This window comes from Myodes glareolus, chromosome 8 (assembly GCF_982192425.1).
Source record: "Myodes glareolus chromosome 8, mMyoGla1.1, whole genome shotgun sequence".
Taxonomy (NCBI): domain Eukaryota; kingdom Metazoa; phylum Chordata; class Mammalia; order Rodentia; family Cricetidae; genus Myodes; species Myodes glareolus.
In genome coordinates, this window is record NC_142033.1 from 15,729,802 (window position 1) to 15,757,258 (window position 27,457).

Genomic DNA, 27,457 nt, shown 5'->3' on the forward strand with positions numbered 1-27,457 from the left:
TCCAGAGAGAGTTATCTGAGTCATCTAAATATGGGTGTCTCCATGTTTAGTTGCAGCCCAGGTGAAAGAACATGGAAGGAGGAAACTTTGCCCCTTGGGTGCTTGCCTTCACACTTGCTGGCAAGTCCATGTGTCCAGTTTCTGGAGTATTCTTTAACTGTGAATAGAGCTGGCTTCTTTAGATTTCTAGTGTGAACCAAAGACCAATAGCTCTCCAGGAATCCTCCAGGCTTTCAGTACCAGATTAGGACTGTTGAGACATGCAGCCTTGGGGATCAAGCGGTTACTGGATTCTGGATATCTCCAGTGTCAGACCACTATTGTTGGACTACAGAGACTGCATTCTGTAAGCATTCTGATAAATCCTTTTAACATATGTAGTTATTCTCTTTTCTTAGAGAGACTGACGAATACTGCCCTCAAGGGATTGTGGGACCCCTTCTCTTCTAGGAGTTCCAAACAAAGAAGTACAGGATCCTGGATTACAACCATGATTTTGGACTAGGATCCAAAATAAGTCTTTTCTTTTAATAAGTCAAGTGTCTCTGATATGTCATGTATCAATGGAAAGTTGACTAGTACACAGTTATATTTAAGGCATTATTCTCTTAAATCTGGGAGAACACAAAATTAAAGTTACAAATCAAAGCTAAAATGACACTTTTATAATTGCTCATTGTGATGGCTAGTCAATTTGACTATATCTGGAATTAACTAAAACCCAAGCTCCTGAGCACATCTGTGAGGGATTTTTTTTTTAAAAAAATTAAATCATTTGAAGTGGGAAAACCTATCCCTAATCTGGATCTTTCTACCTTGAAAGATCCACCTTTAATCTGGGCTACACCTTCTGGCTGCAGCTTATACAAGGACATGGAAAAGGGAAGCTTGCTCTCTTTGCCTGCTTCCTCTCTCTGAAAAGTTCATTCTTTCACTAACATTAGAGCCTACTTCTTTGGGATTCCCATATATACTGTATACTGAAGACCAGCCGAGATAGTCAGCCTCTTTGATTGTGCAACTATGGAATTCTTGGACTTTCCATTGATAGAGAGTCATGGTTGGACTAGCTAGACCACAGCTTATAAGCCATTCTAATAAATCCTCTCTCTCTCTCTCTCTCTCTCTCTCTCTCTCTCTCTCTGTGTGTGTGTGTGTGTGTGTGTATGAATACTCATGAATCAGCTCTGTTTCTCTAGAGAGTTATGATGAATAAACCCATGCATTTACCTTTATTGAGAGCTTCGCTTCTTCATAGGGTTCATATTCCTGCCTAGGGTCTTTTCATGTCAGTCTGGAAGAGCTCTCCTCTCAGGTCCTTTTTGTCATTGAAAGATTGCCCATAAAGGGAGTCCCAGAGTTTGCAGCGAAGGCCAAGCAGTAGTGAATGTCCTCACATATGTTTGTCTGGGAGAGTCTTTCTCCTGTGTATTTGCAACAGTTTTTTTTGTTTTGTTTTGTTTTGTTTTCCATACAGAATTCAGTACTTTTTTTGAGTACCTTATATCCTGCCTACTGACCTCTGGGATTTCTTATAATAATCTTATTAAGAATTCCTTGTGTAATGAATCACTTCCTCTTGTTGCTCTCTCTTTATGTCTGTCTTGCACCAATTGGACTATAAATGTGTTTTGGCAGGTTTTTTTTAACTTTTATAACTCATCTCTCTAGAGTTCAATGAGCCTCTTAAATATTTGTACTCACACCTTATACCAAATTTGGGTAGTTTTGGAACTTTTTTTTAAAAATAATCTCCCTCTCATTTTCCTTCTCTTCTCTTTCTGGGATTTCCATAAAGAATATGTTGGTCTAGCAGGTAATTTTCCACTGATCCCTTATACTCTGTTCAAATGTCTTTGGTAATTTTTCTTTATTTTTCAGAGCAAATCATCTTAGTTTTTCTTCTTCAGCATCACTGATTTTTCTAGCCAGTCCCAATGTGCTGGTGAATCAGTCTACTGAACTTTTCATTTCAGTTACTGGACCTTTCCGCTCCAGAATCTTCGCTTCTTTCTGGCTTTCTGTCTCTTTCCTGACACTTCCACTTTGCTTAGAATTTATTTCCCTAACTTTCTCCATATCCTCTTGAGATCTCTGAATGTCTTTAAGTCTACAACTTTGAAGTATTTGTTAAATAGAGCCTCAACCAGGTCGTTTTCAGGGACAGTTTCTATTGTCTTACTTCTTTTCTTTAATGGTCATGGTTTCCCACTTATTTGTACATGAGTGTGTTTTCTGTAGATGGGAATCAGATGTCTGAATCTACTCATGCAGTGACCTTAGTGATCCTTTTCTTTCTCCAGGTTTGCTAAGGTGTTTTTGACCTTTGAGCGGGGCAGGCTTTTGCTGTGACCATTCTGCTGCCTGCCAGTTGCTTTGGAGATCTGCTCCTCCAAAACTAGGTACTGGCATCAACTGGAATTCACCAGTTTACCAACCAATCCTACTCCTGGAAGGTGAAATCCTTCTACTAGACTCCAGAGTTTAGGGACAGTCGAATTAGACATATTCGGCCAACGTGATGACTATGTGAAGAGGCTAACTCTTTTCTGACATTTCCCTACTCCAACACCCCAGACTCCCCTGACGGCCTCTTCTCAATATTCAAAGGATGAAGTATCTTACCTCCTGTTTTGTAAATATCTCAGATGGTCAGCATTTTGTTGGTATAAGTTTAGCATTCAGGAAAGGTAACAATAGGAAGGACTAGTTGTGTGGGTCATGATGCTGGCCACGTTGTATGTAGTAGACCAGCTGCTAGAAAACATCATGTCACATTTAGCTATTGTCAAAATAAGGGGGCAAATACTTGTTAAGTGAGTTATGGATGACTTTAGACCCACTGGAAACATCTTGTGTCATACCAGGTCCAAAAGAACAGAAACCTGCCTGAAGAAGGAACATGGAATGATGGGAAGGACACTGAAACTCATGATGTTTGGGCAACAGGTGCTTTCTGAAGTGCAAGATAATTCGTGTGGATTTCAGTTGTGAAAAATGTGAATTTTCTCTCAGGAACCAGAAATGCTGAGTTCTAGTACCTGATCAGTCATTTAATGACTATGTGACCCTAGTCAACTCTATTTCTCACTGAGTGTATCAGTCACATCTATATAACAGTTAAGGCCAGGTAAAATAAAGGCTTTAGCTGATCTCTCTCTCTCTCTCTCTCTCTCTTCTTTCTTTCTTCCTTTTTTTATTTGTACACTCAGGAATCTCATAAAAACACTAAACTGGAAGCCATAATATATACACCAAAGACCCACGGAAGACCGGTGCTAGTTAGTCTCTTAGAAGTGAAACATCTTATGAGTTCATGCTGCTAGGCCTCCACTGTCAGACACAGAAGTGACCTGTTGTATGTAGCTCTGCAAACTAGATAAAGGGAGAATTTAGCTTTCTCATTTGCACCAGCTGCCTTCCAAATGCTCAGCAGTCAGGTGCAGCCCATGGCTTACCGAGTAGGATGACAGAGGAAAGAAAAGATTTCCAACATCATGGACGGTTTTATGGGCCAGCCCTGTTGTAGATCTTTTCTTTAAAAGAAAATCTTGAGAAGGTGCATGTGGCCCCTACTTATGTATGCACTGCTATTGATTTTATTGCAGAGGTAACTCTTGCTGTCGTGAATACTACCGGGAGATGACATTTATTGAGGTAACTCTTGCTGTCGTGAATACTACCGGGAGATGACATTTATTGAGTGTGACTGCACGTTAGGAAGTGCTAAAGGCCATTTTGACTTAATCTTCACATCCCTTTGAGGTAGGAACTATTTCTCATTTTTGTGGAACATTTCCCCCACCTCTCCAGCTTATCAGAATGCTGGCTCCTGTTCTCATATCATGCGGTTTAGATGCCGCTCATTATTTGCAAACTACGGAGTAATGTAAAACAAAAAACAAATAAAAACAAGCATTTCTGTGAAGAGTCTCTTCTATGATCTTTTTGAAAACAGTCTGTCACTTAAAGCAATGAAATACTGTCAGCTCCTACCGATTCGGATATTCTCTCCAGATTATCTACCACGCCCCAGGCTTGGCTGGCACTCTGGATCACCTGCCTGCAATGGCAGAGCCCACGGAAGCAATACAGGCCGATTTGGGTGTAGCTTGGCTGTTGTCTTAGTTCCAATTCTCCTGAAACAATGGACTATAACTGCTTAGAAAAGGGACATAAAAGTTGTTCATCACACTTCAGAACACTATTCAAAAGATGCCTGGCAGCCATAGACATTCTCTCTAGGCGTCCATCCACACCACTCGACTCTCTGTACTATAACTCTCCGTAGATCCGCACAGAGACACAGCTGAAGAACAACGTGTTATTCTGGTCATCCCTGTCCCCACATTCACACAGGAGCCTCTACTTGGAGTCTTCTGCTTGCGTCTGCACTTTAGACAAAAGCTGAGTGGACTCAAATATTCAAAAGAGACAAAGCTTTCTAGAATCCATCAGCCTAGCAAGCAGACTAAGTGGCAAAATCAGGCCACTACCAATATGAAATGGAGTAAGAGGGACTTCTTTATGGGAGCACTACTGCGTATCAGGACTATTTGGGTAAATTAATCTCTCACCATCCAACAGTGCACATGGAGATTTTGATGTTTGTCTCCTAAAAGACATAGACTGAACACAGAAAAATAGAAAAAAAAACACAGGTTAGATGATAGAGAGATAGGAGTTTAAGCCTGGTAGTCACTAGCTCCATAGCTTTGTAAACTGCCAGGCAGGAGCTTTTGTGGGGAGGTTCCTGTGTTTGTATATGGGAGTTGGGGAAGCATGCCTTTCAGTGTTCATTACGTTTCATATAAGAAAGTATCCCAAACCACCGATGCCTGCTTGCGGGTGATCTAGAGAAACATGTGGTCATTATAGCTTTATACTGATGCTAATACTCTGCCCAGTGTCTTACTCATTGCTTTTTAAGAGGAATAGTCTTACACTGAGCATGCTCAGGAATGTTCTCACCCTTACTGGTCATGATGAGCCTTCTCCATATGATCAGCATGAGTTACCTCAATGAAGGCCCTTTGTCTACTCTCTCTCTCTCTCTCTCTCTCTCTCTCTCTCTCTCCTTAGTTTCCTTTTTTCTTTGTTCTTGTTTTTGTGACAGTCTCACTTTCTAGCCTGAAACCAATTAGTGTTGATGCAAAAACACAGGTCTTGTACCTCAAACAGAATTAAGTAGCTTATTCTAGAGCTGAATATGAGTCATAACAGCCTTGGAACATACATTCAGGCCACCTAAAATACCATTTTTTTTTCAAGCATGGTAGCATTTTCATGAAATTTCTATAGTTACAGAACAAAAGAAAGTCATAGCACATTTTTCAAAACCACTGGTACAATCATTATGTTTACAGACAAGGAGAGCAGGTTTCAAATGTTATCTGACAGCAATTCTACCTCTGGGGTTGGTGGACTCTGGTGGTCTGTTAACACCACAAAGATTTCACATAATTGTCACATTGATGCCCATTCAGACACAGTGACAGGCACTGAATAGCCACTATTAGGGGGCTAAAGATAGCATGGTAATTTGTCTATATATCTGCAACATCCCAACTCACTGTAGTCACAGAAATTATAATTGCTTGGGTAGCCTTGTAGAATCTTTAACATAGGTAGTCCCCCACACCCCTGGAAACTTCAGTTCACAACAGGGAAAAGTGGATGGTCCTCCTACCTCTCATTCTCTCCAGAACTGGGATTGCAGACACACACCATGACACTAGCCCTTGCCTCTCATAGAACTGGGATTGCAGATACGCACCATGGCACCAGCCTTTGCCTCTTACAGAACTGAGATGGCAGACACACACCATGACACCCAGCCCTTGCTTCTCAGTCTCTTCAGAACCAGGACTGCAGACATGCGCCATGACACCTGCTTACAAAAGAGATTCCAAGTGAAGGTAAACAGGCCGCTCCCGGGAGTTTAAATTGGAAGGATTTTTCTAAGGGTACAGAATGTTCCTCCACACCAAGCTAAGAGACACTAACTAGAACTTGAGACAAGCAAGAAAAGTCCTGAGTGTGGAATCTTCTCAACCTGTAAGTAAGCAGCGCTCTCTTTAACACATTTCTATAAAGATGGTCCCATAGGCTAAAGGCCACCTGTGTGCTCTACCTCACCTCTGTCTGACACCCTCAGGGCGCCACAGATAGAGACACAGTTGGTTGTGCAATCAACAAGCACAAGCTTAAGTTATAAGGTCATGTGGAGTCCTGGCTCTGTAGCCTTGGTACATGTCACCTCAATTCTGTGTCCAGGTCCCTTTCATGTCTGTAGTGGGGGACCTGGTTGATTATGAGAATCTTGTGAGAACTGGCATATTGTACCCGGATGATCCGAGGAAGCCATAACATGTCTTATGTTTTTTTTTCTTTTTTTTTTAAATTTAGAGACAGAGCCTAAAGAACTCTGTCCGCTGGGAAACAGTTGCTAATTATAACCTCCTGCTTTCCATTAGTCTGGTTTCTTTTGGTTTGAGGCGGGATGAAAAGGCAGGGAACAGTAAGAAGCAAGGGAAGGGAAAGGACTGGAGTCTGGATGAAGTCTGCTAGTGGAGAGTCAAGAATGTCAGCAGAGTTAACAAAATCCACTGTGAAGACTGCTACACAGAGACAATCTTCCTTCTAAACTAAGGACTTTCAAATAGGAATATTAAAATAGCAACAAGGCAGACTCAAGGCCTAAGCTCAGATGACCAGTGAGTGCCATCTCACTCCTTTCTCAGACGTGAACCTGAAGTTTCTGAGGAAGGTCATAAATGAGACTATAAACTTTGTTTATGGTAACAGGGTGTTATCTCCTCCTTTTGTGAACCTTGTGGCCCACAGTTTTTCCTTATCAGCTGTAGTCCCAGCTTAGTAATCACCTGTGATCTCCTCCGGATTCCTAAGCAACTCTGAGACACAACTCGAGTAGCCACCCAAATGGTACCTTTGGCTGTAGTAAAGACAATTATGTATGCCTCACTCTGGAGAGGCCAGCAACCATGCTCCTGGGTGTGTACTTTCCTTTTCCTAAGCACCTGTTTGTTGGTTAGTTTTTTGTTTGCTTGTTTTGTCAAACTGACGCAAAGCAAACTCTCTAGTCTTCGGAGAAAAGTGAACCTCAGTTGAGAAAGTGCCCCCAACTGACCTGTGGGAAGGCTGTGGAGCATGTTCTTGATTGGTGATTGAGGAGGAAGGGTCAAGCCCATAGTAGGCAGTGCCTCCCTTGGGGTATAAGAAAGCAAACTGAGCAAGCCAGGAGGATCAAGTCAGTAAAAAGAATTCCTCCATGGCCTCTGCCTGAGTTCTTGCCTGACTTTTCTGATGATGGACTCGAAGACATAAGCCAAACAAATCCTTTTCTCCCCAAGCTGGTTTTAGTCGGTATTTTATTATAGCAACAGAAAGCCTACTAGAGCAGTCCATCTCTTAACTCTGCGTGCGTCTTTGTTAAAGAATCTTTTCAATAAGCTCCAACTTTGCTTCACAATGACTTGTTCTGAAATGCTTTTCTGCAGTGAAATCAAGAATCTTGGCTTCACCTGTGTAGATAGGAACTCTGCAGAGAGGTTTTCAGAGGCAGTGTGGGATGTGTGTCTGTGGCTTCTGTCCCCTGCCATTGATTGAGGAACTTTATTAGTCAAAGTGGTTTCTAAATTCTTGAACTTTGAGTATCGAAGAGGAGAGAGTTTTGTTGTTTGTTTTTGACTTGAGCATTAAACTCAAGGCTTCGTTCACTATGGTAGGCAAGTGCTCTGCCATGTTCTTTATCCTTAAACTGGGTCTTTTGAGATATTTATATTGAACTCTGGTAAAAAAGCTCACAAGACCAAGAGTCCAAAACAACTATGACCAACTCCTAGGCTGAGTGGCATGTCTCTGAAGCATTTGCCACCTCCCTGACCCACAACTTTAAAGGTCAACCTCTGCCTTTGAGGGTGATCTGAGGCAAAATAAATGGATATGGTAGATACTACAGCCCAGGCAAACATTCTGGGGAGGTTTATGAGTTTGTTTGTTTGATTGTTTGTTTTTAAAGTCTAAATCATTTAACTGTCAAATTAACCACAGAACGGATATCACCTGTTCTTAACTTCATCGGAAGTACAGATCCTAGGCATTGGGTAACATCTACAGGTCTTCTCCCAAGAGAGACAGTGCCACCACTGTCACACACACACCATGTCTGATATGATTCACACAATTCATGGACTTCCAGGTGTTCAAGCATGAGTCAACTGAGTTTGAGAAAGCCTCAGGTTAAGACGCCATTTTAAGTCACAAACAAGAGATATCAAAAACAACCACATGGTCCTTTTATGTAATGGATGACAATGCAGGCATGGTTCTTCTTAGTGACCTTATTACAGCTATGTAATACATTTTAAAATAAAGTTTTTCTCTTCATTTTGAAAGCATGCAAACATATAGAAGTAAGTGCATTTGCTGGATATTATTTCATCTCCAGAGCGTGTCACTTATAACCTATGTAAATTAAGTCTAGTCAGATCTCAATCATTTTCCATAGCGTCAACTGAATTCTTACTTCGAAATAGTGCCATATAAGGAGAAAGCACTGACTGAGTTAATCCAGCGTTCTTTGAAAGTCACATCGCCTAACACCGTGAGAAGTTAACTTTACATGGCTTCAGCCTAAATTCCTCAGCTCAATTTTGATCTGTCAACTAGGTTACCCCAATTTACACAGCTCCCAGCCAATGGCCTGTGTTCTGTCAAATTCCTTATCACAGAGAAAAACAATCAGGCATTACTTAGGTATAATGTTTAAAAAATACTTTTATAAAAATAAAATCAAGAAAATATACGGACATATGTGCATTCAGGAACACAATGAGGGCCAACATCACTATTGTAGAAGGGAGCCAGGATGCGCTACCTCTCCTGTGCAATCACAGCAGGAGCAAAGTGCTGTTCTGAGGTACAGGGTGGCGGGGAGTCTTCTGAATGTGCCAGGGCAGGTCGTCTGCATCGACAGGACTATTCAGTGTATCCCAAGGGCAGAGGTTTGCATTGCTCTTATAATTCCAAGGCTGGGTCAAACACAGGTCAAATTAGAGTTATTACAAATTGTGAAGTTGGGTTCAGTTGGTGGAGAGCATGATTAGAATACACAAGATCCTGGGTTGAATCCCCAGCACCGTATAAACTGGGTGTGGTGAACACACGCCTGTCACACCAACACTCAGGAAGTAGAGGCAGAAGGATCAGAAATTCAAGGTCATCCTTGGCTACACAGCAAGTTCTGCGGTGAATGCTAAAAGTCAAGCAAACAGCAGGACAACTCGCAGTGATTATACAGCAAAGAATACAGGCACATTTCCAAATCCAAGCTTCTGCGGTTGGGAAAGCTGGACTAAAATAGATAAAAGACCAAAATGATAACAAAAATAAACAAACAAAAACCAAAAATAAACAAACAACAAAAGCAAACAATCCAAAAAATCATTGTAGTAGGAGGCCGCTTATTTGTTCCCAGCTGCTCAGCCCTGCAATAACCACACTGAAACCTATTCCTGGCAATACTTGTTTGGCCAATAGTTTAAGCGTATTTCTGGCTAACTCTTATATCCTAAACTAACCCATCTCCATTAATTTGTATATCGCCATGTGGCTGAGGTAAAGTTCCGGCATCTATCTCTGGTAGGGCTACATGCCTTCTCCTAACTCTACCTTCTTTCTCCCTGCATTCAGTTTAGTTTTTCCCGCCCAGCTAAGTTCTGCCTTGCTATAGGTCCAAAGCAGTTCTTTATTAATCAATGATAATTACAGCATACAGAGGGAAATCCCACATCAAACCATTAAATACCAACTTGACTCTCTAGTTCAAGTTGTCTACGCCTTCCCAGAAAGCCAACACGCAAAAGGCTGATTGTCACGGAGACATTAATTATTTTCCCGAGAACTCCAACCATATCAGAGGCTCTTGGTGTTTCTTGGGTGTTCTTGTTTGAACAGTGGATGTTTCCATCTCAGTAATTTCCAGAGGAATTGTGTGCGGCTGTTGAGACTGGAACTTTGGGGGTGTGTTCAGGATCTACTCCTAGTTTTCCCAGAAGTTTCAAGTCAGGTCTCAAACTGTAAGGATGCTACCTCTGAAAAGCTAGCCAGCTCAACCATGCCTGGAGTAGGAATGGGGATGGGTGTAGGTGTGTGTGTGGGGGAGGGAGTGGAGCTGGTAAACTCTAAGTCAGCTTCGTTTGCCACTTCCGACCTCATCATGCCCTCCAGGGCTGGAGGGGCCCCAGCCAGCATGTCTGCTTCCCTCCCTTGGTCACATGTCTCTGGAGAGGCCAGGATGTTCTCAGATGTCAGGAGTGGAAAAGCTCCCTTTCAAACCTTAATGTTTCTTGTCATTTCTTTTATTCCATGAGAATTATCGTCCAGTACAATCTTTCACAGAAAAGTTCGGGCTTCTCAGACATGTGCCCCAAACCAGATATTTAAACCATCTGACCTGCTCACCCTTATGTAACCACAGATCTCTTGATTAACTTTTTTCATCTCAGTTGTTTCAGAAAACAAGACAAAACACTAGAAGCTTCTGAACTATTTACTCCCAGTCTCTCAGGCACCGACGCTGGCTACCAGGCTCCTTGCACATCATTTTGGCAGCTCAATGACTCCCTCTGAGATCTTAAAAATAGATCGACTCAGTTTTCTTAGTTTGCAGCTTCTCGTTTGGGCTCGAAGCTGCTTCTCCTCAAAGAGGTTTGCTCACAGATCCAGAGCTCGACCCCTCTCTTCTCTTACCTACACAAGTTAACACTGCAAGTCATTGAGTCTCCTATGGATGAAATCATGTTCTCTGTGCCAGTTCCAAGTGGTTGTTTTCATCCCGAATAGCTGTGGTTAGAAAAGGTCCTCAGGTACATAGATTCAGAGCCAAATAAATAAATGTTCATGTTTGTAGAATAACATCTTAGCTGTTACTCGGGAGAGATAGATATGGTATGGGTCTTGTAGTATAAAACATTTTACCTGTCTATGGGAGGAAAAGTAAATTTTAGATTCTCTAGAGATATACGAATCTTTTGAACACTAATTTTTCTCTAGTGAGACAGTCTTATGCTACTGGATAGCCTTTAGAAAATTCCGATTATTTTAGTAAGGAGGAAGATGAAAGAAAACACAGCACATCATACATATCACACACACCCTGTGTCACTCACACACACACACACACCCTCCCACACCCACACATTTACAAACACACACACACAATACATACTCATAGGCACACACATACACACCCTCCCACACACACACATTTACAAACACATACACACACACACACACAATACATACTCATAGGCACACACATACACACCCTCCCACACACACACATTTACACACACACACACACACACACACACACACACAAACTGTTAACAGTGGCAAACAGGCATCCACCCCCCCTAGAATGTCACAGTTTATGCATTTTTTCCAGAATGAATTCTCATGACTACTTACATCCTCACATCCCATAATAGGCTACGTAGACCTGAGAAGAGGACGCTTTTAGAAACAGATCCTGTCCCACACAGGGTGCAGGTACTGTTGCTACACCGCAATGAGCTACACTGAGAACCAGCAGAAGAATAATTTTCACCTCCTGTGATCTCTTTCTCAGCATCGTATTTAAAAGCCGCAGAGAAGAAATGAAGTGGCACCCAAAATTTTCCATAGGCACCCAAAATAGTATACATGCCACTGCTAGGGCCTTGCCCAAATCAGAAAATTCTAGAATCACCTGCCGACCCCTCATACTTGGCAGAAAGGCTGGCTAATCCGAGCCGCTATTGTTTAGAACGATGAGAGACATTGAAAACCTCATTAATTTAGACTGCTGGTTTCCAGTGAGTCTCATATTTTAGAAATGTATAAAGGCATTTCCTTCCTTGTTCTTTTTCCTAATTTTTCTATTGCTTGTCACAACACAGTATGCTACTGTTATTTAATGGTCACGGGCTAGGTAGGGTGTCTCTGTGTAGTAAAGTAAAGCTTCTTCTAATCCCCACTGAACTGAAACTGAGAAATATCTGATCTAAACAGTATCGATCTTTTTCCATCAATAAGTAAATAATAATAAGAATAACAAACAAAACAACAGCAAAAACAACCCCTTCCACCCACCTTGCTATTATAGCAAAAACAAAAAAACAAATAAAAAAAGAAACCAAGAAAGCATATTTTGCCACCCAAACTCCTAGAATGGTAAATGTGACCATGCTTGGAAACACCATCTCTGCAGATGACGTCAAAACAAAGGGAAGTCACACAGAAGAAAGGTGGGTGCTAGTGCCAGCTCAATGTCCTTATCAGAGAGGACTCAGAGGAGCAGCAGGCAATCTCAGACAGGGAAAGGTCCCGTGATGTCAGAGGCAGGGATTAGAGCCAAGGAAAACCTGGGGCTACCAGAAGCTGGGAGAGGCAAGAAAGGAGCTTCTGAGAGAGAGCAGAAGCCTCGATTGCAGACTTCAGTCTTCAGACTGTGGGAGAATAAACGGTTGCTGTTTTAAGCTGGACGATTGTGTGGTGATTTATTATGGAGCCTTAGGAAACTGAGACAATAGATAATCTATATTCATACCAAGCTTGGCAGCTGGCACAATTGAGGGGGACAAGAAGCTCCCAACAGTTCACAGGGAGTAATGTTTAGGGACAAGGGTGAATCTTGGCAACCTCAGCTGCTGGGTAATGAAGAAAACAGGAGAATGTGTCGGCCGGGAGGTATACATCCTTCTTAATCTCTCCAGTCTTTGTTGATGACGTCAGGACAGATCCCTGGTGTCCCAAGTTCAAAGGAAAGAAGTGTCTTTCTAGTGACATTAAAAACCCAGAAAGGAAAGCTCCTTTCTTTGAAAAATTCTTTATACTGAAGATGTGGGCGAAGTTGAGAGGAAAAGGGGACCAGCCACAGACAGGCCCTGGCTTTGACACCCTCCTTCATTTCCACAGAGATACTTGCTATTAGAAGTCATCATTTGCTGGTGTCTATAGGTTCTGGGAGCTTTGTTTTATTTTTAGCATTTGAGGTAGAGTTTATTTATACTTATCTTGGAGGAATATACATGACTGTGTATCTTAAAACACTATCGTCAACTGGTTTTTGTCTGTTTGATTAATTTTATTTTGTTACAATCTCATGCACCCTAGGCGGATCTTGAACTCACTCTGCAGCCTTAAATAGCTGCCCCTCCTGACTGAGTGCTGGAATTCCAGGATGTGTTTATAGACTGTTTTGACGACACATTTCAAAGGTTAGGCTGTGGATTGCAAGGACTGTCTGGCGTTTAAACAAGAACACACACCTAGCCAGAAACACAATTTATGCCCTTTTTCCTACCCCCCCCCCAATGTATTCTTCAGAGGATGCTCTTGGGTTGCCTCCTTTCTCTAAGAATTCTCATAACACTTAGTCCTAGCTCAACTCCTACAGTCTTCACAAGGCAATCCTTGCTGCACGCACAAGACTAGATAGAGTGGAATTTTCTTTCATAAGAACGTGCTGGTGGTGTGATTGCCCAAACATAACAAGCTTCTCTGGAAGGCAATTATAATTCCTTTCTAAGTCATTTGCTCCTGTGTCATCAGATGAAGCAGTCCACTGGGCTCTTCCCAGCCTCCCATCTGCCTTTGGTGCTCTCTCTAGGTCCTTATGGTATGCATCTCTGTGCAACTCCCAAATCACAGGGTATTGTATATCCCGGGCTGTTTTCCCCTATGAAGATATTATTTTTCCTAAAAGTTAGTCCTGCCGGGCTCTGTGCTCATCCACATTCCTGTGAGTGACAGTAGAGAGTATCTCTCTGTGTGCTGTGTTAATACGTCACTTCTCTACCCGGCTCAGCCTTCAAGTCTTACCTCTTAAGGGGAAAAGGGCAAAGTTGAATGGGCTTTGGATTCCCTGAAGTCAGGGAACTTAATGTTTACACAATAGCCTGAGTTTACATTTGGCCATCATCTACCTGTGAGACCTTGGACTCCACATCTCTAAGCTTCAGTTTCTTTAGTCAGATTTGACAAGCATTGAGTATTTGCCCCATGGGTTCATGCATGCAATGGAGGGATGTGAAGTTAAGACATGACCCCTGCTCTCTAGAGGCTTACACCCACAAATGACTCAAATCTGAGCTTACAAGCTGGAGAACTTGGGTGAGTAGGGAACAGTGAAGAATAGTGTTTAGAGTGAAGAAGAGGCACTAGCAAAGGCAAAGCATCCTGAGGGGCACAGCAGGCCTCCGCTTCCCGAGGCTGATCACCAGGGATGCTGCATGTGTACCAGGGATGCTGTGTGTGCACCAGGGATGCTGTATGTGCTTCTAGAGCCTTTTATGACATGATTACCTCTAAAGTCTTGTCCTCTAGCAGGACTCCAAGGTACTTGTTTAAATGGCTTGGGGCTTACCTACGTACCCAACAATGAGGTCTAGTAAACTTCTTTTCTAAAAGTCTTTTAAAAAATAATTTTAATTTTTATTGAACATAAATTTTTTCAGACAATATATGCTGATCATTCCCTGTCTCATCAACAGTTCCTCCAAGATCCTCCCGAACCACCTCCCCATCCAAATCCACAGCCTTTCTCTCTTTCCCTCCTATTAGAAAACAAACAGGCTACTAAAACAAACTAACCAACCAGAGTACGACAAAACAAACAAACAGAAAAGAAGAAACAAAGAGAAAGCACAATTAACACACATAGACCCAGAGTCACAGACACTGGCACACACAGAAATTTCATGAAGACACAAAACTGGAAACCATTAATACATAAGCAAAAGACCTATATGGTAAAACAGAAAACCAGCACTATGGGGCAAAATAAATCTCCAAAAACCCCATTGAGTTGATTCTGTGCTGGCCGTCTACCGCTGGGTGTTGGGCCTGTCCACCAGTGTGGTTTGTATACCCAGTGCGACACTGTTGGAGAAAACCAGTTTTTCCTTTGGGAGTGACTGTCAATTGGAGATAGGCTCTGGGTTAGGAGGAGGAGCCTTTCCAAAACTTGTAACAAAAATGTAATCATCTGCTAAGTGGAATCAAGCAATGAATCCCTCTGCTCCCCTTACTCAGTTTCAGCTGTTACTAACTGAAAACTATTTCTTCATATAAGATCCCAACCCATTTTCCTGCACCCATTTTATATAAAGCAAATCTTAGGAACAATAACATTTTTTTTTGTAACTATAATGATAAGGGTCTCTAAGGGATAAGGTTGTTGGAAAATAATGTGTATATTATTATCATGGTTAAAATAAACAAAACCTTAGCCTCATTAAAGCACATGTCAATGTTCTCGTTCACAAATGTGTCATAAGCATCATCACATAATGTTAGAGTTTTGGCTCAGTTCAGAACCTGAATAAGGGGCACAGTTGGGATTGGTTGCTCTGTTCTTAAGTGTTCCTTTTGGTCTACAGAATTTTCCTTCCTCTGCACATCTTTTTCTTGGCCATTTTCTTTTATTCCTTATGATCTATTTATAGAAGAAATCAGGCTGTTGCTCCTATTGACCCTCCTGCTTTCTGGAGCTTTCTGACTTCACTCCCATGGGATTCACCATCACCTTCCCCAGTTGTCTGAAGAAACTTGACAGGACATAGGCCCCTTTTGAATGTGGAAAAGCTATATCAAAAGGGACGGCGTGGGAGGGACAAGTATCTGGTAATGCCATACTTTAAGATATACGTAGCCACTGATGAACAGAAGCCAGTAACTCACGAGTCTATGCATGAAGGTACCTGCTTCTGTTGCACCTTCTGGACTGACTAGCTGCAAGACTTCTGCAGAGACAACCAATCAGCTCTTCATTAAATGTTCCATCATACAATATTACACTTGCAACAGAAAGGCAGTGATATCTAGAAATCAATGAATAAGCAATACTTGATTCTCTGTCATTATTTATTATGTTTTCAAAATAATTTATGGTCTCATTAGCATCTTCCAGTGAAGATCAATGACATCTGCATTATTTCATTGTTCTGGTTTCGAAATCCTTTTGTACTCATTAGCAAATACGTTTAGTAGGTTTCAGTCCATTCCAGTTATTATTCTCATTGGTCACTGCATCATTGATCATTGCGTCACCTTTGGCCAGTTAGAGCTTCACGAAGCTTCTCTGAATCATCTGACGTCAGAGAAGGTCTTTTCTTTATGATCTAACAAAATACGCGAGTCAGCTCATCAGACCTGCCCGGAATTAGCTACCTCCACAAGGAGCTGTCATTCTGCGAGTGAAGATGGAACCTAGACCCCACCATATGAACACCTGGGAGAGTCTTAAGCAGATTTGGGTCCATTTACCTTTCTTACTATGGGAATAGGCAATCTGTGACCTAAATGGGTTCCCAAAGACTGATGATCCCATGTGAGGAAAGTGACCACTTCATTGTCACAGCTTAAGGGAAGACTGATGCAAGGCAGGCTCTCAACCAAGGCTGTAATGTGGGACACAGATGAGAATCAACCTTGGGAATGCAAAGTGATTTGGCAGCAATCTTGGCAGTTCAAGGTAGGGAGGGTAGAAATGGGTAAAGATGAAAGCTGTAGGCTCAAATCTTAGCTTTGCTGCTTATCAACTGCATACGAATGGCTTATTACTTAACCTTTGAAGCCCTCAGCTGCAAAGTGGGAACAGTATTGCATCCCTTACAAGGCAACAGGAGGATCAGAGGTGAAGCAGAGGAGACAAACACAGAGTGGTGTGTGGTACCCAGTAAAGCGGGTCTCCCCCAGTGTGCACAGTTTTCTCAAAATGCAAGGGGTTGGCTGGGACCAGAGCTCAGCTTCTCCCTGCCCTGTCTGCCTGTCCAGCAGTGTCCCCAGCATGCCTGAATTGTTCTCGGAGAATGCTGCAGAGGGCTAATAATGGCTCCTCCAGCATCTTCCTAAACCACACACTATTGATTACTTTGTTGGAAAGTTGATATTACATATTGAATGTTGCCAAAGGAAAGAAATAATATAGTCTTCTAAGGGCTATTTCTCTTATTTGATATCTAAGTTGACAATTTTCATTTTGGGAAACTTAGGATGTGGTTTTTTGTTGTTGTTGTTAAAAAAGTAGATCCCATAGTAACAAATGCTGAAGAGATTTTAGGTTTTAGAAGGTAATCGTAACATTATACCATAAGTATTGATATGATAGCTCAGAGCCCCTTAAAAATGATCCAAGATGGCAGTCCTAAGCAATGCCTCAGAAACAGTTGAGTTTTAGGAAATACAACACTATTATGTCAAGTCATGTTTTTTCCTAGAACCTTTGCCCATTACATCAGCGCTGCCTGGTAAACCTTTCTGAGGTAACTTGCTTCTCTAGGATTTCATTTTTGCATTTAGTCAGAATGAGTTTCAAGTCAATATGCTGAGAATTCCAACAGCTATCTAGCAGTGACTGCAGCCCCATGAACTACTGCAAGAGGTGGGCTTGAAACATACACAGCACGGGATTGGAAACTTCAGAGAAGTGGGACAGACTCGCTGTGTCCTTCCAACCCTTTTTAACGCAGGGGTACACTTATCCTACAGCTTTCTTCCCCCATAGAGTGACAGCTACAGACTGTAGCCATGTTTTCCCAGTAGTGTAGCCACCCCACTCATTAAAATACTCACTGATACTGCTCAGGATCAATGCTGAGTACAGGGTGGCTTTACTGACCAGCTCCGGTCTCAGAACCACAGAATTTTACTGCATCCACCGCCACGCTTGAGTATGAGATTTGGGGTCCCCCAACCTTCTCTTCTTGCTGTGTGTTCTTTTTCCTTCCAGTAAGATATTAGGTCTTGCTTCTCATCTTACTAATTTCACCTGCTTCTCGCAACATCACTCTGGTGGGGGCAGGGGGTCACCCCTATTGAAACGCCACAGTCTCAACACCACAAGTTCCTTGCAGGCCCTGCAGCACAAGCCCAGGGTCACCCGAGATTGATACCTCTTTGTTCACAGTCAAGGCTGCCGGACATGGCAACAAGTTTGCCTTTCTCGAACGGACAAACAGAAGTCATGAAACAAATAAGTCGAATGTTTTAAATAAAGCATCATCTTTCCCTCACTTATAAATTGCTTCTCCAAGTTGATATCATCAAGATCAGCATGTTCTTATTTTAAAGATCATGTTCTTCTTGGCAGCTACCTCATAAACAACCATTCCTACTTTGAATAAGAAGGAAAGTACCGGATTTGGGGGAGGGGAGTTGTATGTTAAAGAAGAGGCATGTGCCTTGCTGGGTAAATTTAACACCAGCCGTCTCAAAGGATGTATCTACCTACAGAATAAATAACAGGTACCCTCCCATCCTTCCTCTATTCTAGGATACAGGTTTGATTTTAGCTAGAACGTCAGCATCATCTCTAGCTATTGCTTGGATTAAAACATAGCACATGTTTCAGAATCATTAAGAAAGCTGTAATGCATAATCTAAGATTAAGACCCCCCCATTATCTCCTTGAGCCTATTGGTGACTGACTTATACTTTTGACACACAGGGCCGGAATTTACTTAACTTTTTCAGGCTTTACTGGGAAATTGCCAGTTGTATTTCCTTTAGACTCAAACCACATCTCATCACCAAGCTATTTTCAGTTATTGAGAAAATTCCCAAAATGGTTCAAATTGTGGCTCTCTGTCATATCCGTACCCATCCTAGCGGAGCTCAGAGGTGACATTTTTCTTAATTGGCCACAGAGTTAAGAAGCTCTAACTATTCTAAAATGCTGTCCATAGCAGGGGAAAACTCTAGTTTAGAAGGATTTCAGAATTCCGTAGGTGTATAGCCATACAATAGTTGATCTTAAAGCTTAGATGTGGTTTTTATTCATTAGTTTGTTTCCTGTAAAGTGAGGGCCAAAGACCTGACTACTGCCCTTATGAAACACTATGTATAAGCCCTACACTAGACACAGGCTCCTGATGGTCACCAAGTTTGCAATGTCTCAATTTTGGATGACCTATGGAAATTTTTCCACTAAGTACGGTGTCAACCCTGCAAATACATTTTGAGCACCTACTGTGTGCCCCAAAGTATTCTTTCACTGAGGACTGCCGAAACAGGCAGGAGAGACAAAGGCCCCTGTGTGAAGTTGTGGTTTTGTGAGAGGTAGGGGTGAGGGGTGGAGGGACAAAGACTTGGCAGGGAGACCGTACTGTAACTTTAACATGTTGGTCAGGGTAGGGTCTACTGAGAAGGGTTTACATGTGCCACGTCTTGGTTCTGTAATGTGCCTCACTGGTTCACTTGCTAAAGGTTTGGTCCCCAGTTCCTTGCCAGAGAGTGTTGGTGGAACCTGTAACAAGAGTTCTAGTGAGAGCTTTTGGACCACTGGAGGAATGTCCTCCACGGGGATTGTGGGATTGATTTTTTCCTCTCATTCTCGTATGCTCAGTCAGAGGGTACACAGTTTCTGCCACCCTGTGTTCTACCATGAAGTACCGTCCCAATGCAGGCCCAAAGTAGTCAGCCAATCGTTTGGGAATTAAAAACCTGCCAAACGGAGTCAAAAGGAATCAAGCTCGCTGCCTCTCTCTCTCTCTCTCTCTCTCTCTCTCTCTCTCTCTCTCTCTCTCTCTCTCTTCTGATCATCTTAAGTATTTGGGACAATTTTGGAAAGGTTGCCAACAATAGCAGTTTAGAGATGGCTGGACAATTCCCGTTGTGAATCCTTGAAGAAAGCTGGCTCCTGAGAGAGGAGCCAACCACAGCATGCTGTAAGAAACGAAGGGTGGCTGGGGCAAAATGAGCAAAGGTGACACCCAGGTCAAGAGCAAACGGACCCCATGGGCAAATCTTGACTGTCTCTTTAAGGATTTGAACATCAGCTGGACGCAATGGGGTTAGGACTTGGCACAGATCAGTGAAGCCCCTGATACATTTCCAATAGATCCAATGACAGTTCTCTGTACAAAGTGGATCTCAGGAGGAAATATCTGGGGACTGACATCTGGGAGGCCATTGTTGTCCTCCAGGGAAAAGATGGCAGTGGCTCTGTTCAGAGCCAGAGCAATGGAAGTGCTAGATTGTGCTTGGACTCGGCGTAAAATTGCAAGAAAAGTAAAACACATCGTCTTGAAGGGGCTGAGTGAAGGACACTGAGAGGAAGAAGGCCTTAGTGGTTCTAAGTCTACATTATCAGCTCCTTTCCTTCAAACTTCTGATAATCTTGCATTCCTTCAACTGTGTACCCCTTGCCATGGCCAAGTCATCTAGGGAACTTCTAGAGAGCCCATCCCACCTTCTAACCCTGCTACCCTAGGTAATTCCACATCACACTTCCCTCACAAGCATTTCCTAGATTATAGATGATAGTCATCTGTTCTTGGAAGTTCCTCTTTTGTCCCTGCTCAGATGTATTTGATCAGGGCTTCAGAGAAGAAAAATTTGGGGACTTTCCTCTAAACATCACCTCCATCAACGCTGCAATTTTTAAGTCAAAACAACCTGAATTCCTTCTTATTTTGGCATGTTTTGTTGCTGCCTGCTTCTCATGGGTACACTGACACAAGAACACCCATAACAGACATTCATCCCCCACCAAAACCTTGCCTCCTTACCAGGCCAAGAAAGAGGTTCTCAGGTTCCCAGACTTTGTAATGTTTCTCTGACAAGCAAGAGGCACAGAGGTCCCTGCACACGCTCCATCTCAGCCCCTTCTCTTTGTTACAGACCCGTGTCTCTGCACCCGGGTACCAAGAATTTGAACCTAAGTCCTCACACTTGCACGGACAAGATTTTGCCTAACTGATTCATCTCCCTGGTCCCCCAGTCACCAAAATTTGTGTGTTAAAAGGTCATAACTCCCAAAGAGATGATATTAGGAGGCAGAGGATCTGGGAGGTGATTAGATCATGATGGTGAAGCCATTGTGAATGGAATAGTGGTCATTCTTTTATGAGAGTTCCCAGGGAGCTGTCTTGAGTCATCTACCACGCAGCTACACACAAAGAAGACTCCATTCATCAAAGAGAAAGTACATTCTCAGGATGCAGAACCCAGCAGCGCTTTAATCGTGGACTTAACAACCTGTAGAATTTCTGAGAAATAGATACTTGTTGTTCATAAGTTCCCCAATTATAACCGAACGATTGGATTAAGATCTCAGGCACCATCAGTAGCTTTCCATCAAGGACGCACTGATGGGTAATTAAATGCCCTGATGAGGTTATGCTTTGGGACTATACAAAGTGGGAAAGGCTACCACGAAGATAAAAGATAACACACTTTATTAATTATATATTAGGAAATACAACATGATCTAACCAATGGTAGCCCCAAATTTACAACCACAGACAGAAAAAAAACACTCTCTCCCACCCAATTCCTTTCATGTTCAACACTCATATTGAATATCATGTCTTTATTTTCTCGCTTATGGAAAAGAAAAAAAAAACAGACTTGGGAATGTAAGTAGAGGTTTTATTCCATTACTTACCATTCATATCAAATAGACATGTTTTCTAAATATCACACCTAGTAATTTTCCACAATTTCCCCTACTTAACAGTTAGCTATTCACAGACTCTTTTCCCTGAGAATAAAGAGTGAAAATTTCTTCCAAAGTTAAATAGCTTATAAGACTTTTTAATATCTGCCTTATAATTCCGTCTAATGTGTTGCTTTAGGGTCTGTATAGCTACAGCTTTTTAAGTGATACCAATAAATCCATCCAGCAGGAATTATATAAAAGTTACATAATTAATATTTGTAAGATGTCTTAAGATCTTGGCAAGAAAATGGGCACTGAAATCCAAAGCTATTCTATAACATTCCCTTTAAATCAGCTGCCAGTTATATTCCAGACAGCTTCTAAATCCAGCTCTCGGCAAAAACATTGCTACTTTTAGAAATATACTATTTCTTTTTAAAAGGGAGGGTCAGGAGGGCTCATTAAAATGGGTTAAAGAAGCCATAGAAAAGCCACCTGTTGGCCAGAAACCCAAAACCATACACAGTTGATAGGTATGGAAACAGAATCAAAATATCTCACTGGAGAGTAAACTGGTCCTGAGTTCCTAACCAAGAGAGCTGCCGTTAAATCTCCATGTTTTCCCTACAAACATGGTGCTGAGCAGCTAAGGCCCTAGGAAACAAGGTTCAGACTGAAGGTCGTCCTACAGCAGGGGCATTGCATAGGTGCTCTGATGACGAACGGCCAAAGTAGAGTTGCCAGATAAAATACAGTGCTCCCTGTGAAAAACTGAATTTTAATGTTACAAGGGATATATTTAGAATCACTATTTACTTGAAATTCAAATGTGACTAGACAGCCTGAGTTTTTAATCTGCTCAATGTGGCAACACGGGGCAAAGAACAATCAAGACAGTACACTTTCCGTTAACAGTATACCTACACGTAGTGAGAGCATCCATGGACGGAATCCTACGCTTCTCGACTTCATTTGATGGTTCTTACTACTTACAAAAATGGCAGCATTTTCCAGGTTGGTAAACAATGTTAGAAACACATAATTGATGGGCAGTGCTGGTGTGAAGGATTATGACAAATATTTAAAGATGCATGTGCTAGAGATGTTACATCAGTTCCTGTCATTTAAGCAACTGAAGAGATCATAAACTGCCTGCATCAGGAGTCTGGCGTTCTAGTCACGCGGTTTGCACATTAACCAGGCGATAACCTATTGACCGCACAATTCCCACAAGAAAGCAAGCATAGGGCGAAGCAGACACAACCCATCTACTTCTTAGAGCTGGCATTGTCTTCTCCAGGAAACATTAACTTTTCACTTGCTATCTCACAAGCAAGGCAAATTGTTGTCTCCTAAACACTGATTGAGAAAAGATGTTTAAAGGGAGGTGGATAGTTCTAACTGCTCTCATAAGGATCTTACATTTGCCGCAGGTCCCACTCAGGTGATAAACATGTCTTTAAATGCAACTCTCTGTGTTTTGTTGTGGATGCCGGGCTTCCCCCATCCCCAAGCGAAAATTATTGCTTTAGAAAGTTGTCTTAGTATGAATACTTGACCAGTATTTCCTTCATAAAAACATTAGCACATTTAGCGCAGGCCCAAGGGCTAAGGTTCAATTAGCAATCTGCCCATTATCAAGGACTCAGGGTTCTGGAGAAAGTCACGCAGAATCGTCAGATAAAATGACCCATTTACTCCAAATCATCCCCAAATGTGTTGCTCTGGGGATCTGACCTTGCAGATCTAGCTGACTTGGGTTTTCTAAATACATACATTTGCAAAAGTCCTTAGTGAGGACTTTATTTTTCTTTAATTATAACTAAACCTTTTTTTCCCCCTGATCACTGTGCTACGTCTGAACTAACCCATCCTTAACCTTTTAAAGTAGGCATTTAGTGGTTCAGCTGAGTGTCTTCCTAATTTGCAACGTGAATTTGCTGGAACAGTCAGCCTTGGCGTGTTAGTGGCAGTCTGTAGTCTGGAGTACAGTGACAACGTCGATATCACCTCTGCATTTGGGGACCTGTGTGTTCAGTGCTGGATATAATCACCTTTATTAAGGTTAAGAGCCGCAAGGGCTAACATTACTGAGCATTTTCTATGTCCCCAGCACTGTGTACTTGTAGGTATGCTCAGTCAATTAACATTTTCTCCAACCTTAGGAGGTGGCCCCTCCCCTAATTTTAAATATAAGATAATGCAGGGTGGTTAAGGTACTTGCCCTGAACTAGGGTAGGTACTGTACATCATCAGGTATATAAGAACATGCACGGTGGTTAAGGTACTTGCCCTGAACTAGGGTAGGTACTATACATCATCAGCATCATCAGGCTGCAGGATCTACTTGCTCCACATAGACACTTTGCCTCAATGAACGCATCAGAGGACGATCCAAAGAGCTTGCAATTTTCAGACCTCTTTATTCAAAGGAAGATGCCATGTCTTTCACTGTGACCACAGATTTCAGGAGGAAGGAATGCAGGGAACTCTCCCTGATTCCTCCAGTACACCTGCCCGGAGAAAGGGGGCGAATTTGCAGTATATTTGTGATATGGCTACGGAACCGACACGCATGAGAACTTGTATAGGCAAAGAGAGGTGGCCAATGCTAGTCATGCAAAGAAGAGAGAGCTGATGGATCCAGAACATGCACGTGTGCGTGCACACGCATGTGCACATGCGCGCACACACACACACACATGCACGCGTGCACACACACAGATCCCTTGCTGGTGAGCAGACTGAAATTCTAGCTCTTTTCACCTTGCTTACCCGAGGACCAATGAGTGCTCCAGGGTGCCTGGGAACAGGGTGAACTGTGCACTGTACTCTTCCAGATCTGGGCTGGGGTACACAGGGCAGACTCAGAGCAAGAGAAGCTGGATTAATGGCTTCTCATCTATATGGACTACTCTTACATAATGAATTTCTCTTGTCTTCTTAAGTATCTAAAAAGGCCATTGGAGGCTTCTATATACCTTATGTAGCTCACTGAGGGGTTTTTGAAATAAATGGGGCCCCCCAGCTCCAAGAGGGCAGCAATGACAATGGAGGCAACAAAACTGGATGCAGAGAAGAGTCTGATTGGGCAGAACCAAAGTCACTCACAGGTCTCTGTCCTCCCTCCATGCACAGTCCTTGAGCCAAACTTTATAGACTTGAGAATATACTGGATGACACACATTTATCAAGAGAATTTGTTGAGCTAGAAATTAAAGCCCTGTTGGACACTGGATCTAGTTCAATCAAGTATCACTTTAAGATTTGTTCAAGTTTTTCTGAAGCTTCTAGCGCTGGAGAGAAAAATAGAACAAGAAAACGAAAAGCTATCCTTTTGTGGGTAGCTTGCCAGGGAAGCGCAGTACAAGCTGCCTGGCTGGTGCCTGCTATTATCCAGAACCTTCTAGAAAAATATATCAATCTGAAAATGCTTTACTTTGGAATGCGGAGACTCTCATGAGGTATTTATGATAATTTTGACATTATTTTCCAGGCTATTTATGGTAGGCAGTTTTATTAACAAACTGTCCATGGAAAGATTCACAAACTACAGAGAAAGCTGCCCTCCGAGTCCTAGCTCTCTGTATGGGGTAGCAACATGAAGACCAAGTAAGGAAAAGAGGCAATATGTCTTCCTAGGCCTCCAGAGCCCATGGCCTGATGGCCCAGATCCCAGTGGAAGAAGCCTGAGGGCATAGAACTGGGGCTGCTCAGCCAGTCTCTGAAACACCAGCCACCTGGCTCTGGGGGAGGGGAGGAGCAATGAACAATATTTTTGTCTCAGCAGAGCACAGTTGAATAGTAAGACTAAAGAAATCAACCAACCAACCAATCAATCAATCATCAATTACCAACCAATCAGTAAACCATCTTATTTGAGCTCCTTATTAAGATTAATCCATCTTTGTTTGTTGTTTGTTTGCTTTTGTTTTTTCCAACCGCCATGTTCAACAATATTAAGCACGCAAATAAATAATAAATAAATGGATAAAGGTGCAAAGTCAATTTAGCAAACAAAATCAGCCCACAGCAGGTTCCTTAAGCTTCTTGAATGGGTTCCCTTTCGGGTCCTCAAATTCTCCTTGGAGGACTAGGGAACTACTTTTGGATGCAATCCAGCTGGGGAGGCTATTCCTCTTTCAGGTTTAAGCGCTCCTCTCCCAAGAGGACTGCCACGGAAGCCGCCCGACCGTTCCAGAAAGATCTGCAGGCAGGTCTCTAGCCCTTGCAGATGAAAGGCTCTCCCAGACGTTAGTATGGAGAGAAAATAGCGTGCTATTGGCTCAAGCTAGAACTTTCCCTTAAAACTACGTTATCCTCTGAGAGCCGCGGGGGGGGGGGGGGGCGGGGGAGCTTCCAGATTCTTCTCAAGGAGTTGTGACTTCTTTTGGGCGGGGGCGGGGAGGCACATTTACAGGAACCCAAGCAATTCAAGAAGGAAAACGTTTGAACTAAAGCTTGAACCTTGAATTGGCTTGTATGGGTTTTGGATCAGTTCTTAAACAGACCAGACTGCCCTCTTGGGTTACTCTCCCTCCGTCCACCCCACCCCCACCCCCCGCACCTTGTCCCTTATCCATAGTTCTTTATTGGGCTATACTTTTTTTTTTTTCTCGACAAAAACCTAGGTATCAACCCCGGACGATGGTGCCTGTTTGCTTTGCAGTCCGAGGGCTGACTTGAGTTGTCTACCCAAGGTCGTGGCTGGCTAGTAGTCCCAAGACCATCCCGCGGCTGGGGGAAGGGAGCACGCATAGAGGCAGCATAGAGCCAGAGAGCGACTTTTGGGGGTGGGCGCACAGGCAGAAGGAGGTGTGTAGCTTACTTTTAGCCAAGTTACTAATTTCATTCAGGGAGCACATTTTTGGAAGGCTGCTTGGCCACAGTAGACCTGCAGTTCTCCAGCAGTGATCGCAAGCTTGACCCCAGCCTGGGCCTCAGCCCCTGAGACAGTGCCGCATCATCCCTAAGCCTAAGTAAAAAGCGACGCGAGAGTTCCAGGGACCTCTAAGTCCTAGAGCGCTAACCAGGCCAGTTGAGCGCACAGGATGCTGAAGCCCTCTTCGTAGCGGCTTTATCCGACCCCTGCTCTGGCTCTGTACTCCATGGCAGGACAAGGCACGGAAAGAAGTGATGTTTGGGACTGTGGCAGGTGCGCTCTGAGACCCCAGCAAAGAGGAGAAGCCGCCGCAGAGAGCAGTCGTCTCCTTGCGGGGTTCGGGATTCTAACGCACCAGTTAGCCGGCCACCTGTTTCACAAAGATTGAATTTGTGGGGGGACACAGGCTGCCGCAGCAAGGACCCAATCTTTTCTCCCCTCCAGGCCCGCCAAAACCGTACATCTCAAACCTATGTGCGCATACCTGCAGACCCACCACCCTCCAGTGGCGACTTACTTCCCGGTGTCGCTCCCCCCAACCCCACCCCCGCTTTGGTGCCGGCCTCCCCGCGCCTGGCTCTTCCGCGGAGTGAGCCAAGTACCTGCGGTGAAGATGCAGAGAGCGATGAGCCCCTTGCAAACCATGTTACTCCGGCACTCGGTACCGAGCTGGACGCTGCTAGGGAAGAGTTTCCCGGGGCTGGCCAAGTGCGTCCGGGCACGGGCAGCTCCTCTAACCGCCCAGTGGGCTGCGGGAGAAGAGGGTAGTGCTGACCGCCCGGCGCGATCAGTCCAGGCAGCTACTGTGGCAGCTTTGGTGTCTGGCGGTGCTAGGCGTAAAGGAGGTGGCGCACGGAGTCAGCTGTGTGCCCTGCGGCGCCAGGCGCACTTCTGCTCCTTCCCAGCTGCCCGAGCACAGAGCCCGCCTGCAACATCGCCAAACCCCTCCCACCCGGCCCTCCTGCGAGGATGGGGCCACCCACTGGCCTTCCCCCTCCCTGCGCACTGGTCCCAGGAGTCCCGGCCCAGGGCGGCCTCTGCTGGACAGTGGGCGCAAGCCCGAGCTTTCAGTGGATTCAGCAGCAGCTCAGGGAGCCTTGCACTGACTGTTCTAGAAGCCAAGGCAA

At 43.4% G+C, this 27,457-nt stretch overlaps 1 protein-coding gene across 1 annotated transcript in view; it reads right to left on the reverse strand.

The window, feature by feature from the left end:
* Positions 1 to 27,241, reverse strand: part of Parm1 (prostate androgen-regulated mucin-like protein 1) — a 97,363-nt gene extending 70,122 nt beyond the window's left edge. Inside the window, exon 1 of the mRNA XM_048425455.3 lies at positions 26,933 to 27,241. Within this exon, the coding sequence (XP_048281412.3) occupies positions 26,933 to 26,975 (43 nt within the window). The 5' untranslated portion in view covers positions 26,976 to 27,241. The remainder of the gene's footprint in view (positions 1 to 26,932) is intronic.
* Between the last annotated feature and the right edge of the window lie 216 nt (positions 27,242 to 27,457).